This window comes from Corapipo altera, unplaced genomic scaffold (assembly GCF_003945725.1).
Source record: "Corapipo altera isolate COAL_440 unplaced genomic scaffold, ASM394572v1 44, whole genome shotgun sequence".
Lineage (NCBI taxonomy): Eukaryota > Metazoa > Chordata > Aves > Passeriformes > Pipridae > Corapipo > Corapipo altera.
This window is the reverse complement of record NW_020884880.1, coordinates 13,949,380-13,967,272: the sequence shown is the minus strand read 5'-3', so window position 1 is coordinate 13,967,272 and position 17,893 is coordinate 13,949,380. Positions and strand designations below refer to the sequence as shown.

The 17,893-nt window shown below is 35.3% G+C and overlaps 1 protein-coding gene across 3 annotated transcripts in view; it reads left to right on the top strand.

The window, feature by feature from the left end:
* Window positions 1-17,893, top strand: part of ANKRD28 (ankyrin repeat domain 28) — a 119,136-nt gene that overhangs the window by 80,708 nt on the left and 20,535 nt on the right. For all 3 annotated transcript variants that reach the window (XM_027638994.1, XM_027638995.1, XM_027638996.1), the window contains exons 7-14: window positions 2,353-2,495; window positions 3,533-3,745; window positions 9,683-9,761; window positions 10,209-10,323; window positions 10,730-10,812; window positions 12,792-12,855; window positions 14,145-14,213; window positions 15,791-15,931. In XM_027638994.1, coding sequence (XP_027494795.1) covers window positions 2,353-2,495; window positions 3,533-3,745; window positions 9,683-9,761; window positions 10,209-10,323; window positions 10,730-10,812; window positions 12,792-12,855; window positions 14,145-14,213; window positions 15,791-15,931 — 907 coding nt within the window. The remainder of the gene's footprint in view (window positions 1-2,352; window positions 2,496-3,532; window positions 3,746-9,682; window positions 9,762-10,208; window positions 10,324-10,729; window positions 10,813-12,791; window positions 12,856-14,144; window positions 14,214-15,790; window positions 15,932-17,893) is intronic.

Here is a 17,893-nt window from a genome sequence, read left to right as displayed (position 1 = left end):
TGTGACAGGCTGTCCAACCACTTTACTCAAGGTGGTTATTTGCAGAATTTTGTTGAATGAAATCTGTGCATGAAATGGCAGAAATCTGACAAGTATCAGTGAGAGGACAGAGACATTTTCTTGTTTGTGCTTGCCTAGATGAGGGAAAAATCTTCTGTTTTTCAGATAAGCTACATTTATGCCAATTTTAGTCAGTGCTATTTCATAGGCTACCATCAGGAAACTCTGTCAATGCACAGTGTTTGGGCAGGAAAAATGTAATTTAACTGATGTTGATTAACCTAAATATCCTTGTAGACAACAGAGTAGAAAAAACTTTGAAAGTCTTCAATAAAAGAAAAAAAAACCTGTGACATTCTCTTTTACAATTTAGAACCATTGTGCCTTGCTCCAGTTGTTTGAAGAAAACCTTTAAAGCTTTTCAACCGTGTAAAACTGACCACAGAATAAAAAAGTTATGCTTTTCGTCATTCTACTATAAATAACTTCCTAGGGTTGTATCCATTGTTTCCCTTCCTTCCTGCTTTTCACCCGACTCTGTTGCTGTCCAGCTGCAATGCTGTGACTGAAATGGACTAACATTCTTGTTGCCCTCATTAACAAATTTGGATGTCTCTGCAACACTTCTCACCTCAAGTAGGTTACTCTTCTGTTTGAGAGTCTTCCACTGATTGCTGCTTGTGTTTTCAATGCAGGTCGGGTTTGTTTTTTCTTTGTTTTTATCTTCTGTTTAAAGTTCTTTCTGCCACTTCCACTCAGTCTCTCTATTCCTTTCACTCCTTTCAGTATCTTCTGTGTTTCTGTCTCTCATATTGGGCTTGTTTTCATTCCTGTCCCCATTTTATTTGGGTCAGAAGATGAGTATCATCATGTTTGCATTTCTCTTTCCCTTCTTTCCTACAATACTGAAGTAGTTAAGTGAACTATTGCATCACTTCACATTGCACGGGTAAACTCTTATGGTTGTGATCAGTATAACTGGGTAAAATGGTGTTTTGTCTACTGTCGGACATGCAGCATAGAATAAGTATCATAGTGGCTGAATGTTTATAAAAATAGCTTTGTCTATATTCTATTGGGTAGATACTTCCTATTCAAACTTTTGCAAATTCTCTTAAAAAGTGAAGACCCTCACTTTTTATGAAGCGCTTAAACTGAAAGCTGGACTTGATACTTTCTACTTAGATGTCTGACTGAATAAGTATAAGAATTCAGTATGCCCCCCCCCGTCACTTCTTTAACTAAGGTAAGGGTGTAACTGGAAAGGCAAAACAAAGAACCCCACGTCTGTCTGTATGGGTCAGTTACAAAGGCAAAGCACTAAGTGTATCGTGGTCTGTTAAAGTTATGTACTACTTTATTCAGCAGACTTTGTCATGATTATCCATGTGTTTTCAGTGATGACTTTTTTGGCAGTTAAATTAACAACGGAGCAAGAATGACAGATTTTTTTGGTTACCTCATTTTCATGGCTTCTTAGCGGGCAGTGTCACAACTGCCTACAAGCCAGTGGAAAGCTCACTGCCCTTTGCAGCAGTGGTGTGGTGTTGGGGCCCCTGGCTCAAAGCTGGCAGTGAGAGCTACTGCCCACCACTTCAGGGTGGGCTCCCTACCTTCCCTCCCTTTTTCCAGCTGGAACTTCCCCCTGGTCATCCTTTCCTCATGATCCCAACTCGACTCTTACCCTCCTCTCATTGTCTTAGGAGAGCAGTTAATGCTTTCAAAAGGCTACAGTTCCTTCTTGGATTGTCTGAGTCAGTCTTGAAAACAGGGCTTTGCTAAGTTCTGTATAATTTGGTTCAAGATTTTAAACGCTTTACAAGTAAAGGAAGTTGGATTGGGAGGGATATGTTTTTATGTCAAAGTAGAATATTTTTTTCTTTTCATGTTTGCATAATTTTTTCAAAGTTTCTGCTTAAGATTCAGAAACCTTAACGGGCACGTTTGCAATTGAGGTGAGAGTGGAAATCTGACAGTCACACTGTCTCTTGAGTTGGTAACATAAATTTGCAGTAAATTTTTAATAATTACATAGTGACTTTGCCTCTCTAGTTCTCAAGTCTTCAGAAAAATCCTGCTGTGTAAGCAGAAGACAAGATTGTGTTTTGAATATACAAATTTATTTTTGCAGTATAAATGCTATGATTGTTGGATGTGGTATGTGGAGGTGATTATGTTGCTTTTATAAGTCATGATGGAATTAGAAAACAAGAATAATTCTTTGTTTTCCAGATTAGGTCAAAATGAATAATGTCTTGATCATGTTATAACAATCGTAGAATTATTAAGTTTGCAACCCTCTACTGGTTAATAAAAAATGATGCTTTATTTTATTTGTCTTTATTATTTTAGGTCATATTGAAGTTGTGAAATTACTCGTGACCCATACAGCTGAAGTAACATGCAAAGACAAGAAATCATATACACCCTTACATGCTGCAGCATCTAGTGGGATGATCAGTGTAGTCAAATATCTTCTGGATCTTGGCGTTGATGTAAGGAAAAATAAAACTGACATATTTTTTTATTGTTTGAGATGCTTTTGTTAGTACTATAGGACACTGTTTATTTAGGGACAGGTTATGGTATAGTGAAAGCATGTGAATGAAGATCTCTGGAAATACTTTTTCTGTTATAAAAGCACATTCTCCCGGGTAACTTAAGAGCCTTGTAGATTTTGCACAATAATGTGAAAATAAATGTGTATTTATTAGAGGTTTTTTGTTTGTTTGATATTTCTTGGTCTTAATTTGTTGGACTTGAAGTCAGGAAATAGGAATTCCGATCCTAACTCTGCCACACAATCCTTTTTGAAGTGCAGGAAATTAAATGCTTTTGCTTCAGTTTGTAAAATATAGATGTTACTGACTTTCTTACATCACTTAAATTTTGGAAAATATTAAAAATTGTGAGAAACTTCCAAAACCAGAGTAAGACCATATTAATATTCAAATGCAAAATAAATTAAAAGGCTCTACAGTACCTGCATGTAGAAAGCATCCTGACAATAAACTCTGAAACTTTGTAAGAAATATGGATTATGAATCACATTTTAGTCTTGCAAGGCTGGAGATTGCAGCTCGAGTTCTTTATTGAGAAGTAAATCAGAATTCAGTATCATGTTGTGTACAACAACAAATTCAATTTCTATACACACCTGTGCACCCCCTCCTTTGGGAAAAGTCTCTATGACCTATGTTTTTGATGAAAACTTGCAAATGCTGTTTTATAGAGGTCCATGCTATGCTTTGTAGTATGCCACTGTTGATGTTTTTGGCATTTGTGTCTTCTCTTAAATTGCACACAGGAAACTGGTGTGGAGACAATTGCAGGAGGTTGGCAATCATGCCCTTCCCCAGGACACAAGTCTTGATCGAAGTGCTACACTCAGAACTTGCTTTTAATTTCTGGTTTTGAAGAGTTCCAAAACATAATCTCACAACATGAGATCTTTCTTTGTTAGAATTAAATACTGCATTAAATACAGTTTTCTGCCTACTAACTAATCTTGGGGTTTTTTTTTCTCTCATAGATGAATGAACCAAATGCCTATGGAAATACTCCTCTCCATGTAGCTTGTTACAATGGGCAAGATGTTGTAGTGAATGAACTCATAGACTGTGGTGCTAATGTAAATCAAGTAAATGAGAAGGGGTTTACACCTTTGCACTTTGCCGCTGCATCAACACATGGAGCACTGTGTTTAGAGCTTTTGGTCTGCAACGGAGCAGATGTAAATATAAAGGTGGGTATATCCAAAACCATCCATTCACGCCTAAAGATGCAGTACATCTTTTTCAGAGATAGTTTTTTTCAAAAATATTTGTTATGATAGCATTTTAGAGGTTCTCACTGATAGATGGAGTACTTGTATGAAAAGTACTGTTGTAAAAATGAGCCAGTATGTTGCTTCAAAGAACTTGATCAGAATCTCAGAACCTCAGTGGGATGTATTAAATGGCCCAAAAGGATAAAGAAGAAGGATGACGATACTGTCTACTCAATCTTGATTACATTTAAATGTCAGAATTCTGTATAATTTGTTTTCCCTAGTCTAACCATGTAAGTAAAAGCAAATAATTTGAAAAAATGCAAAAGAATATGTTTTCCTTGTAAATAAGTAACATGAACGAAAACAAAGGTATTTCAGAGAAATGTGTATGAACAGGCTAATTACTGGAGGAGTTGAAGGGCTGATAATGTAAGATCCTAGAATAATTAGTCAGGCAGATTTGGGAAGAGTGTATAAAAATACAAATATAGGTAGATTAGGCCATTGGAAAGGTTTAACAGCTGGTGTTTTAATTATTCCAGCAAAACTTGGTAAGCAGAATCGGTATACCTTTTACATCTGTACTTGGTTGCAGAATATTCCTTATAATCTAGTATTGTAGACAGAACAAACTATAACCTATATCTTCTATTGTCTTCTCTACTGTGTAGTGTGAAGTCTTGAGATGTGGGAGAGAGATGTGAGACCTCCTATTTTGTATTACATTGATTTTTATTCTGGTAAAGAAAATTTAAACTCTGTTCAGAAACATTTAGTGGCAGTATCTGATGTCTTGACAGGTTTTAGGCTAGGGTGATGGAATGAGGAGTCCAAATGTTCCTTATGCAGGATGTCTAATTGCCTGAACTATCACCCACATGTGGTAGGAAGAGAATTATCTGTCCTCTTGTTTCTTAAAAGTTTGATAGATTTATGCTTGAATTTCAACACAATCTGGTCAGGAGGTGAATGTTAGAATAGCTGACATTTCTGTTAAAAATCTTGATGTTTGTTGTTCACTTCATGTAAGCAGTGATTTTCACAATGCTTCACCCTGATTTTCAACTAACTAGCACTAAAATATATTTTTATATCTATTGTTAGCACAAAACCCATAGTGAACTGAAAATTTGGGAGTGGTTTGAAAATAAGCTCTTTGATGTGGAAAAATCTTAGATGTATGTTCCTGCTCACTGTTACATATATTTAGATGTGTGACTCATTTAATGCAAATGTACATAACACAGTTGTGGAAAAATTAATGACCAAAGTGCCCCGCAGAAGTAAGGAGCTGTGTCACAGGGTTTATTTCTCACTTTCCCTAAAATATCAAGGTCACAGTCTGTTTATTTTTGTTGCCAGCTTTCTGCTCTGCATAATATCCCAGACTGGATAAGACTGAGTGTTCAGTGTTGCAGCATTGGCTGACTTCTGTCCTACATTCATGAAACATCATTTTTCAGAAACATGTGGTCTGCCATGAAAATAATCCCACAATGTTAAATATACTAGTGATTATATACGTATGTTACTTAGACAAATAAGAACAAAGGAGACCTTACAGCACCTTCTAGGACCTACAAGAAAACTGGAGATGGACTTTGTACAAGGGCATTTCATGACAGGACAAGGGGAACATCTTCAAACTTAGAGAGTAGGGTTAGATTAGATATTAGGAAGAAATTGTTTACTACAAGGGTGGTGAGTCACTGGAACAGGTTACCCAGGGAAGGTGTGAATGCCCCATTCCTGGAAGTGTTCAGTGCCAGGTTGGATGGGGAGTTGGGCTACTTAGTCTAATGGAAGGTGTCCCTGCCCATGGCGGGGCAGTTGTAACTAGATGATATTTGAGGTCTCTTCCAACCCAAACCATCCCATGACAAATATTACCAAGCCAAGAACTACTGTCTTTCTGTATGCAGGGTTGCAAGGGTTCATAACTTTGTGTATATTTCTGACTTAAAAGAAAGAAATAAGGAGGGCTCCATTTCAGAAAGAGCGTTAGTAGCTTTAGCTGTAGGTTGTTATAATTAACATGTGTTGGTTTAGTACGTATCAAAACAGTTAAGTGCATAATTAAGCAAGTAGGACTGTGTAAGGATTTTAAGCTTGAAAACAGCATTTATCCTGTTTCCTAATCAAGGTGTTTCCATTGTAATTCTTTTAATAGCATTTCTGTGTATTTATACCAGTATGACAGAATTTGGCCTATAAATTTACACCCGAAGGTGTGAACAGCCTTACTTGGTATATGGAAATTTATCACTTGCACTGTTGAAAAGTGCAAGAACTGAGGCAAAAGAAAATAATTTCTAAGTCAACTTCTACTTCCCTGGAAAGGCCTATAAAGATAAATGTTGGATTAACCAGTCCTTAAAAAAAAACTAGTATGTTGGGTAGATAAGAATAAATTGTGGAATTAAAATGAGGTGGAATTAGGGCCTTCTTACTAAGTTTTTAGTGAAACCAGTGTTCTGTTCTATTTCCAAATACTGAGGTTTAAGTTCAAAGTAGTTCTTAAAATGGTTATAAGATCTATTTTTCATCATAATTATATTGCTTGTGTAAGCTGGTTCAATAATTTCGTCCCATGTGCAACTGTTTCTGTGCTGTTAGAGGTAACAGGGGATATGGGTGGCAATCTAGGTGCAGACTAGACAGTACTATTAGAGCACTTTCTGCTGTGAGTGGCAGTGGGGAGAGCAAAAGGGAAACACTCTTATTCTTGATGGCAGATGGAGGGTAAGTTCTTGTGCGTGTCTGTGAGTGCTGGCCTCATCTGGAGAACAGATTATGTGGCAGAAGATAATAGAACAGATAAATATGTTATATGCTTTTTATCACCTCTGTAGGCAGAGGACATAATTTCCTGCTTGTTTTCGTAGCCTTGGCAGTGTCCACTGTGGAACAGTGAATCTTGTTAAGTATTGCTCATTACTGCAACCCTCTTTCCTCACTATTCAGGATTTCCTTGCATGGAAGAACACATTGAAAGGCGTATGTAATGGGACAGTATTAATTGTTTTATGGGCCCCTTTGCTGCTTGAAAGTTTGGTGACCTAAATAGAAAAAGTTTTTTACTTGCATTGGTGGTACTAGAACAGAAGAACTGTTGCTAGGTTGAGATTTCACTTGGAAGAATGCTGCGACATGATAGACCCACATTTCCCTTGACCCTCAGCAGAGCTCAGAAGTCTTGAGTACATTTAATATCTGAGTAATCACTTGATAGGACACATTATGCTGTGTGTTATTTCTGACAACAACTACTGTTCTTGGCAAATTGTTCTTAGCAAAAAAAAATTATCTAAAGTATTTTGTGTATATGTTTTCTGTAGTGATAGAGGAGACTTGGGTGATATCTTTCCTATTACCATGTTTAATTGAGGTTCACTGAAGACAACAAAAGTTAGCATTAGCCCATAGCTGTTCTGTCGTGTGCTGTGATCCTGGCCGACCTCATAAAATCACACAGCTGTAGTTAGATTGATATTTAGATAGAAGACCTTAAAGGCATAAAGAAAGGGAAATTGGAGCAAAAGTTTTGAAGATACCTATCTTCTTATGCAGTCCAACCTCCGGGCATCTCAGGAAATAGTGCTTTGCTCAATAAATAGCGCTTTCCTGTTTCATTGCTTGAAGAAATAGTTGGCTACTGGTTCTGACTCTGTATATCCTTCCCTAGTGACAATGTCTTAGAGGGGAATTCTGAATGCATTCCTATACCTAGCAGTTTGGCTTCAACATGGGAATTATCATCTTCATTTAATTTTATACCAGTTCTATGTTTATATGTTGATATACAATTGTGCGTTATATTATTCCTGGGCTGGAAAGGAACGTGAGACTGTTATACATGAGAGAGGCACTGTGGACAATCCAATCCATTGTCTTAGAAATTTATGTTAAGTGGATTTTTAAGTAAATTTGAACAGAGTAAATCTATAAATCTGTTATTGATGGTACTGTGGTTTTTCGTTTACAACTGGAAAATGATTTTGTAGCTTATTTTGCTGTTCTTTGCAAGATCTCCCTGAAGTTGTCTTGTGAGGGTTCTCAGTTGATGACCATGCTCTTTAGTTTCTGATACTGTCACCTTAAGTTATTCTTATGTCCTTGTAAGGTACTTTATTAATGTGCTCACTGAGACTTGAGTCTACTTTTTTTTCAGCTCCAGCTCCATCTTCTTTCTTTTCATTAGCCTTCCTTTGAGATACAGATGTATTCCATCTGAACCAGTGAGACTGCAGGCTACTTTATCTGAGCCCTGAAGTTCTTCTGTCTGTTGCTTCACTAAGCTTATTTTATGTGATAATTTTTCTTTAAATAAGTAGATTCTCAGGCTAAAGAAGGAGAAAAGTAAGAGAAAGAGACATCAGATGTGTAACAGTTGTTTTAAAGGAGGAAAGTAATTAGACACAGAGAATGTTAATAGTTGGATAAAGAGAGGAGAACTAAACCATAGGGAGAAAGATGAAAGAAAATCAGAACATAGAGAATGCTTGGGGAAGATGTCACTTATGATGTATTTGGCCTTTTCTTAAGGCCTCCAGTGACAGAACTAAAACTGATTGTACAATTGACCCCATTTTCTGTGTTTATTTGCATCTGCTATGATATGTGGATGTTGTCTTTTGGATTATTTATGGTCAAAGAAATCTACTAGCTGAAAGATGTGGAGATGACTTTCATTATCAAGTTTTATTTCTTTCAGTCTAGGTCTGAGAAGACAATCTTTTCCGTAATAACATTGTTGTAGGTGGTGTATGCTGCTCTGTGCAGTGACAAAACTGAAAATTCCACATCCATCTTTCCCTAAAAGGGGATCCAGCAGACTTTCAGTAACACATCCGTAGGAGCTTTGTCATTTGATTTCAATGGGAGAGTAAAGGTGGGAAGTCACTTCTGCACATGACAGCAATTTGTGATATTTCAATGCATATGTTCATATTTTGTCTTCCCCCTACCATCTTTGTCCTTTTTAACTTTGTGTTTTATGAACATTTCACACTCTTCAAAGCTAACATTTAAAATTTAAAGATGCGGTACACATGTGCATTTTAAGAGTCCTTTTATTTTCTTGTCATGTTTGCAATTTTTTGTGTGCGTTTGTAGGAACCTTTTTCTGCAGTAAAGCTTTCCCATTACCTGTGATAAAGTACAAGGGGAAAATCATCCTAAAGTAATAATAACAGAAAAAATGGGTTTGTAAGTGCATTGAGATTGAGCTGTTAAAAATTGAAGTTTCCTTATGCATTACTGTTGGCCTACTTAAAGGACATCTTTACTGGTTGAATGAGTAAGTGCGCATTTAAGATGTGCATTTCAAATGTATAGTACCAATTAGGGTTGAATAGTTTTACCCTGGGATAACTTGTGGTTTATGATAAATTGCTTACAAACATCCCTTTACAGAAATTGCCAAGAAACACAAGAGCTTTTTATCTTCTAATATAATGTGTAATTTACTCTGCGTAATTCACTCTGTAGGAAATACAGCTGCTTTCTTTCAAGAAACAAACTTAAAGCATTGTTTTATTTTAGACTTGGGCAGAGGAAGAGTTGGACATAGGCTTTTTGCTAAAGTTGTGTGCTGTCATCATCCTGTTGAGAGTTATCTTAAAGACATAAGTGTGAGTGAGTGGGCATCACTGAGTTGTCACTCACAGCTGGAAGAGTGACTAAGTGCAGCTCTTGTGAAAAGCTTGCTATGTCTGTCATGCTGACTTGTCATTGCCAGCATCTGTCTGACAGAAGTGCATAGAAACAATTTAAAAATTTAAAGGATGGAATAGAGGGGAAACAAGATTGAAAACAACGTCTTTTTTTTTTTTTTTTTTTTAATCAGTTCTAGTGGATTACTCTTACTGACCATAAGTAAACACAGGGGTTTTTTTTTTTCTTTTCCAGAGTAAAGATGGGAAAACACCTTTGCACATGACAGCCATCCATGGTAGATTTTCAAGATCCCAAACCATCATTCAAAATGGTAAAAAGGGGGAGGGAGTAGTTCTGTCATCAGCTTTCCAGTATTACAGATTTTTTGTCCTCTTGTATGGATAGCAATGTACGGATTTTTTTTTCAGATGCAATGTCCAGTAACAGACCAGTTAATGGTGGGTCTGGCATACCTGCTTATAAATTTTGATAAGTTACACTGAAGAACTGTTTTTCTTTCAGAATGCAGGAAAATATATAGATTTCTCTTCCTGGGTTGTAGAAAGTTTGTCCCATATGGTTTCATAATACAGCGCTTTTCTCTATTTTTCTTGTTATAACTACCTAATACAGCTGAAAGCTGTGTAGGGTTTAAATCCAAAGTAGTTATTCATTGACTATTATTAATGTCCCTCAAATTATCATCAGTGCTATTTTTCTAACAAAGGTGTCTGTATGCCTACATATATTCTTACTTAGTAATTACTTTTTATTATAGGAGCTGAAATAGACTGTGAAGATAAGAATGGAAATACCCCTTTGCACATAGCAGCTAGATATGGCCATGAGCTATTAATCAACACACTGATTACGAGTGGTGCTGACACTGCAAAGTAGGTAACTTTACTGATATGAATGCAAACTGAGAGAATTTAGAAATGTAGTTATTATAGTAACAAGACTAGTATGATTTTTAATATCATCTTCAACTTGAAATAAGATTATCCTGTACTGTACTTCAGAGTAGCTACTCAGTACATCACAGTTTGTACCAAGAAAAAGAGAAATAGATTTTCCTTTTATGTATTTGAAGTAAAAGCTTTGAAAGTTTTAATAGGCTGTTGTACTGATTTAGTGCATTCTGATAGCTTGTAAGAAAGCCTTTAATATGTGAATTTAGCTCAGTATTCTAATTAGGCAGTTTGCTGAATCCACGATGCATGTGCGCTTTGCACACAATCATGTTTGTTTTATTTTACTTGTAATGAAACTGTGATACCTGATTATGGTGTATCTTAGGCGGGGTATACATGGGATGTTTCCTCTCCATTTGGCAGCATTAAGTGGATTTTCAGACTGCTGCAGAAAGCTCCTCTCATCAGGTAAGACAGTCTTTTAAATTCTTATATGTGTTTTGCACTTCGTTCTTTATTTCATAGAGTAGGTTTTAAATAAATCTTAGTTTAGTAATACATAAAAATCTTTATAGTTTACTAGTAACCTGGTACTTGTTTTTTAATGGACAGTCCAGAGTTAAAGTTAATGCAAACGTTTGCAGAAGTAATTAAAAAAAAAAATCATCCAAATTGTAATAATGTGTTTGTAAGTTTTTTAATGTTGTGTTTGTGCATTTTGAGTTGGCTACAGAGGTGGGATGACTGGCTCAGACTATAATGAAACTTCGAGGAGAATGATGTTCTGACTTCATAGAGCATCCTCCTATTTCTCTTCCATGATGTTTTTAGCTTTGTACAGATCAGTCTATTCCTACCTATTGCCGTAGTGGGCACCTGATAGCTCTGAAGACTGTGGACTGCTGTATTAAGAAGCTATTGCATTGGTGGTGTGTTGTTAATCACAGGCAATGCAAACTGCTCTTTTCCTTCATTGCTTGACTCCTCCCTGAAGTTGTGGAGGTTTTACGGTCATTACTTCCCTTGTTGGCCAGAGTCTGATGTGAATTCTAAGCTCTTTGAACCATTGCAATTCTGAGAAAGTAGATTTGTCCAAAGGGAGCTTCAGGAACAAAAGAAAAATAAGAATAAACTAAATGGTTCTGTATTAATCTGAAGACACTTAAGGTTTTTTGAAAAAAGAAAAGTGGGGAGGAGAGAGTTGGGGAAAAGGAAAAGTAACAAGTTGCTTCCCCAGCTTTATATTGTTTGTTAGGGAAGCCTGGGAGAAGAACTAAAGGAGTATAACTAAAACCACCTACTGGTAAGGCTTTTTATTTACTGTCCTGTCCTGGGCAAGCTTGCAAGGATTCTTCCCCAGGAAAGGACTGTCCAATAATTGACAATATTTCGATTGGATGTGTTCAAAATGAGGGATATTCTGGCTCTTTCAAACATGATGTTATGCTGATTGTGCCCTTACTAGAAATTCAGTATGGCAAAGGAAACCCTGCAAAAGACTTGCAAGTGATTTCTGTGAGTTTTACATGAGTTGAGCAAACTTGGATGTAAATCTAGCCTGGAGCAGATATGAATATGTTCAACCTTCAGGCTGGAAAGACCAGATACTGCTAACAGCATGTTAGCATGTGCTGTTGATGTGGAGATTGATATCTGCAGACTATGTGCCCCTCTTGGTTTTGGGAGGAAAAGTCTCCTTTATGTAAATTAAGGATCTCTGATTTTAAAATTAATTAATATTCATGTGCAGACCTTAACAAAACACCATTCTTCCTTGTTCCAGTACTGGATGACATTTAAGTAGTTAGTAGTGCAGACAGCCAACCTGTGAAAAAACATCAAAGGCTACTTTTCAAATCAAATTAGTAAACTCTTAAATTGTTTGCCATATAGCATAGCCTATTGAAATGAGAGGAGAACATAGTGGTGCCTACAAAACCTGTTTTATGGGACATGGAGTAGGAAAACAATCTTGAAATAATAGCACTCTTGGATAAGATATTCTGTGTTGTTTATTATTTATTGTTGTTGAACAGTTCTTAAAAAGCTAAAAAAAAATGCCAGCATTCCCAGGTACGAAAACTGGAGATTGAATGAGTAAGTTACGTTACACAAGAGCAAGACTCTTAGGAGAGTATAGCAGTTCTTTCAAACCAAAAATGTAGCTTTGAAACCTGATTTAAATATTAATCTTTGTGTTAAAATATATGGTTAGATATGAAATTGCAGTTACATTTTTTTGATTCCTTTGTTTTATTTAAATGCCTGTTTTTCAAAACCTTGCAAATAGCAAGGACATGTTTCAAATGAAGTAATTTTTAATGCTTGAGTGCTTTTTTGCAAATAGGTGTAAAGTTTGCTAGCAAGCATTTCTCTTAGCAGTAGATGACAGCAGTTTTGTGAAAGGTGATGTTACATAATGATTTTACAAAATATTTGTTTTGTAGGTTTTGACATTGACACACCAGATGACTTTGGCAGGACTTGTCTTCATGCAGCTGCAGCTGGAGGGTATGCAACAAAGCATTCATGCTTTCATATTTATTGTTATTTTTTTCAATTGATCATTCCTGCTCTTTTTTTAGTATTTCCTCTCTGTGCTCCCCTTGGAATTTATGTAAAGATGAAAATAATTTCAAGATGGATTCTATCTGCAATCAATACAAATAAATTAACTATTCAGCTCAATAAGTAATTGCTGGAGTACAGTGTCCAGGTATCATCAGCCTTACCTTAGGTTTACGTTTGGGGATGAAATTACTTTTTTTTTTTTTAATTTCCGTGGATGATTATATCATTTTTAGAATTTACAGCATTGAAAAATAACATGCCCACCTCAAATCACTGTAGAACATGAGGTGGAAAACAGCAACTTTGGGAAATTTGTTTTTACCAAATCCATAAACAAAAGATAATCTAACTAAATTAAAAACAATAATTAAATTCCAGAGTTTGGGTGGGTGAAGTAGTCAGAACTACTTGCTCATCACTTGTGATCCGTATTGATTACTGTTTTTGTATTGTAGATTTTCTATAGCACCTACTCAAAATTACCTGGAAGAATTGGGTAATAAATTTCCTGACACACTATGTGGGACACAGGAACTCTGTAATATTGATATTTTCAGTTTTCTGTTGGAATGTTGTTTAAGTAATAGTGTTAAGTAATCATTCCAAGTCAAAAGATACTTGATAGATACATCCTTTTTGCAAGTGATTAAGGTTAAAATGCTATCTTTTCATATGAAAACACATAATTTGTGACACATTCTCTCATTCATCTTCAGTTTAGGAAAGTTACCAAGGTAGTGTTTAAACAATAAACAGTGTTGTACATCTATTATGATGATCATATTTTATTGACAATTGATTACGCGAAAAAGTAAAATATTTACGTTGTAACTTGTACTGGGCCTTAAAAAACATGCAGTAAAAACTTGCCTCTGTGCTGGAATCCTGGTAGCAAAAAGCGTGTGACATGCAGGTGTTATTGTTTATTTACAAGACTTGAAATTTTTTATTGAATTACATTCATGTTTTTGTGCTTTATGCGTGCTATTTGCATAAAATTTATATATGTGGTCTTGAAGTAATTTATATTCTTTACTGATTTGGTCCTGCAATTATGAAATCTGTTTTACATGCAGAAATGTATTTATCAAAAATTTCGTATTATAGTTCAGTTCCATTAAAAATAACATATGAGATGTACATGTGTAGCATGTACATATGATATTCATAGAGGCCAATACTAAGAAGTAAAATTTGCAATCATGAATAATAGTGCATTAATTTAATAGGAATTTGGAGTGCCTAAATCTTCTGCTAAATACTGGTGCAGACTTCAACAAAAAGGACAGATTTGGAAGGTAAGACATTCTAGATTTGTATACTGTAAAGGGCTGTTAAAAGTATCGCAGAAGTAGCATATTGCTGTGTGGGCAAGTCTGTGTGTTCCAGGTTAAATGTTTTTTTAAGATACAATGTCTCTAATAAACTGTGCTTCAACATCAGAAATCACAAATATAGTTTGTTTATTGTGTTTTGTTAAGTAGATGTTTTGTCATGTTTTTAAAGACTGAGTTTCATATTCAACTGTAACTTTTATGTGCCTTTTTTTGCTTATAATGTGGATCTTGTGTGTTTGAGTTGCTCTCATCCGAGGACATTAGTAATGTTTTCCAAATAACGTATTAGTCAAATCTATAAATCTGTTGCTATTTCTAAGCTTTTTTATTAAAATATTCATTATTTTATTATAAGTGCTTCCCCTTTTTCCTTTCATTATATCCATCCCTTTCTGTTTCCCTGTTTAAGCTCTAAACTCTTTTGGAATGACATTAATTTCTATTCTTAGTACAGGATTATTTAAGTTCAGATGGCATGATCAGTACTTGTGTTAAATATCGTGTCACGTCATGGAAAATATGATTTTCCAGGATGTGAACAGCAGAAGTAGGAATTGAGGACAATGTTATGGATCCAAAGTTGTATTTTGCTTTAAATTCCACTTCCGTTATTTCCTGAGAAAGGAACAACTATCCGTCACAACTTATGTAATTGAAAGTTGTTTTTCTTTCCTGGTTTGGATTTTGGTTTAACGTGCGTGTTATATAGAGAAATTATTTCAGGAGATGGAAAATATTCAAGTAGTTTAAAGTGGAGAGAAACGGGAAAAAGTAATATTAAGAGTGATGGAAGAGGTGGGACACTTTAAAGTGCCTGACTGTCTTCTCGAAATTGAGATATTTATAGCAGCAGTCTCTTTTTAAAAATAAAAGTGGAGTTCTGAGTCATCTTGATCCTTTTGAAATTTTAGCTGAACTAGTTTATTTAGAGAATTGTTTATGTATTTAAAGCTGCGAAAAGTTTTCTCTGAGATTATACATCAGTATTAATATTTCATGGTTTTGTTGTAAGAAGACAAGGTATATTTTAAATTTTTTCTTTCAATGACTCTGCTATGTTAGTATAGCTAAAAATAAATAAATAATGCTTTTGTCTCTTAGGCAAAATTCCAATCTGTTTATCAAAAACATCTGTTTGTTAATTGTTGTATTTTACTTTTAATTCACTTAGTTGCTGTGCAGTTCTTTGATTTGTCCATATTTTTCCATGTGGCTTGAAATTACTTAACAGAAAATAATATTTCTAATGTAAACTTGATTTCCCTCTGCAAGTTTACAAAAGAAAAATCATATAAAGCTTCTTTTAATACAAAGTTTATGCATATTTTGGCTGGCAAATAAATCCCCTAGATACTGTTCTGCATTATTAAATGGTCCCTAGAAAATGGCTCCATTTTTTAATATTGCATTCTTCACCACAAATACTTGTTAAAAATGTAAGGAGGATTTAAGTTTCACTTTATTTTGCTTTTTCTGTCTCTATAATATTATTTTGCTGTTATTTACCATTGTACTTTTTATTTAAATGTGTACTAAAGAACTCCACTCCATTATGCTGCTGCCAATTGTAATTATCAGTGCCTGTTTGCCCTTGTGGGATCTGGAGCTAGTGTGAATGACCTTGATGAGAGGGGTTGTACACCTCTGCACTATGCAGCTGCATCAGACACAGATGGGAAGTAAGTGGCATACTTTGTACTAAAGCCTTTCTCATTAGGAACATTTGAGCTGTGAATGTTGTGTATGCTCTGCCTTCAGATTTGCCAAATGCATTTTTTTTATTTTTAGAGATGGAACTTGACAATGTATTGTTCATTGTATATAAAGTACATTATGTAACAAATATTTCAGAGGGGGGGAATGTACAGTAGTAAAATGTATTGTAATAATTTTGTTATGTCCTATAATGGAGATGTCTTAATTCAGGAATTCATTGGGAATAGAGGTTTTAATCCCATCTGCTGTATAGTGGTTGGGTAAATATCTTTTGTGGGGATTATTAAGACAGCTCTGAGCAGTAGAGTCATTTTGCTTTACAAACAAATTCTGATGAAGAATGGTGTTTTATGGAGTGTTCTTAATATTGCCCCAAAAATCTGCATAATTAGTCAGGAATGCACTGTGAAGCTAGACTGTGAATCACTGTAGGCCTACAGCAGGGTATATATGAACTCATCATTTCAATATAAGATGCTTCTTCCATTTGTTACTTGATTAAAATAGTCTCGTTTGGCATTACAACTCTATCTCTTGAGAGCGTAAATTTTTGTGATATAGTTACACTTTTACTAATGAAATGCATCCAGAATCTTTCATAAATCCAGAAATCTCTTACATATGTTTATTTTGTAACTAATGGTTATATTCTACGTGCTTATTAATGCCCTAAAAGCTGTCATGCAAAGTGTGTATAGATAGCATAAAATTGATGAGGTTACTTAAGCTCCAGATATTGCATATTTTGAGGAGACTTGAGAAGAGCAGCACTTGCTTGTGCACACACTCATGTGTACTGGTCATGGTGTGCATTTCACATGCATACAGTGACTCCTTCACTGGAGAAGTGCTGCTTTGTGCCATATTCTCTTGTTTTAATACAGCACCTTTTAAAAGGTGAGGTAGCAATAGGAATGAGGTGGCATATAACTTACAGATTGGGTTTTGAAGGCTAAATAAAGAATATTATCGTGGCCATTGAACTTACATTTGAAGAACATCCCTTTTTTTATGTAAAGCCAGATTTCAAAATAAAACTGTTGCTTTTTAGATATACTTTCAATTCCTGCTGGAGTTTCCTGAGATAATTGTGCACTCTTACAAGTTGAGCTAGGATTAATTTTAGCTTCCCTGTTGCTCTGAAAACCTCCAAACTATAATGGTTCTTCAGATGACATCATTTTGCCATCTGTCTTACAAAAGGCACAAGCAAGAATGGTGATGACAATACCGCAGAGCTTTGTGAGGTAACTCAAAGGGTTGTCTGTGGGACCCACGTGGTATTGCCCTTCTGATTAACATTTGGGTCTCTGGAAGACAGGCTGCAAAGCAGAATGGCCTGAGGAGAAGCTTTTTATATTGATGCAGCAAGATGATTAGTAACAGCTGGAAAACCAGTGCTGCTCAACTCATATTCAAAACAGGAATTAAGTTAAAATGATTATTCATTTGGAATATAAAGCCTGGGAAAAAACATGTCAGGAAGCCATCTATATAGAAATTCCAAATGTAGTTGTGTGTGGTTTTACATTCTTTGTTCAGACATCTTTAAAGACGGAGTTTAGAGATGAGGATGTTTTTGCTGAAAATTATATTCTGTTCCAGATTAGAAGTATTTCTTCTGTATCTTTAACAAATGCTTCTGATCTGGAACAAACACCAGTAAGCCTCATTTTGACAAGATTAGAGAGAAAAACATGATTTCAGAATGAGGTAAAATAAGCAGAATCTTAGGGGAGAAAAAAACCATGCTGTTTCTATGTTAGAATTTTCTAATGGACAGTTCACCAATAAGCATATGGGAAATAAATTTAACTTACCTGGGTTTTCAGAAAGTTTGATTAATCTCTTTTTTTAAGAGACCTGTTGAGGACAGTTAAGTATACGGAAGATGCAAAGTTAATCTCTTTCTTGGATGCAAAGAA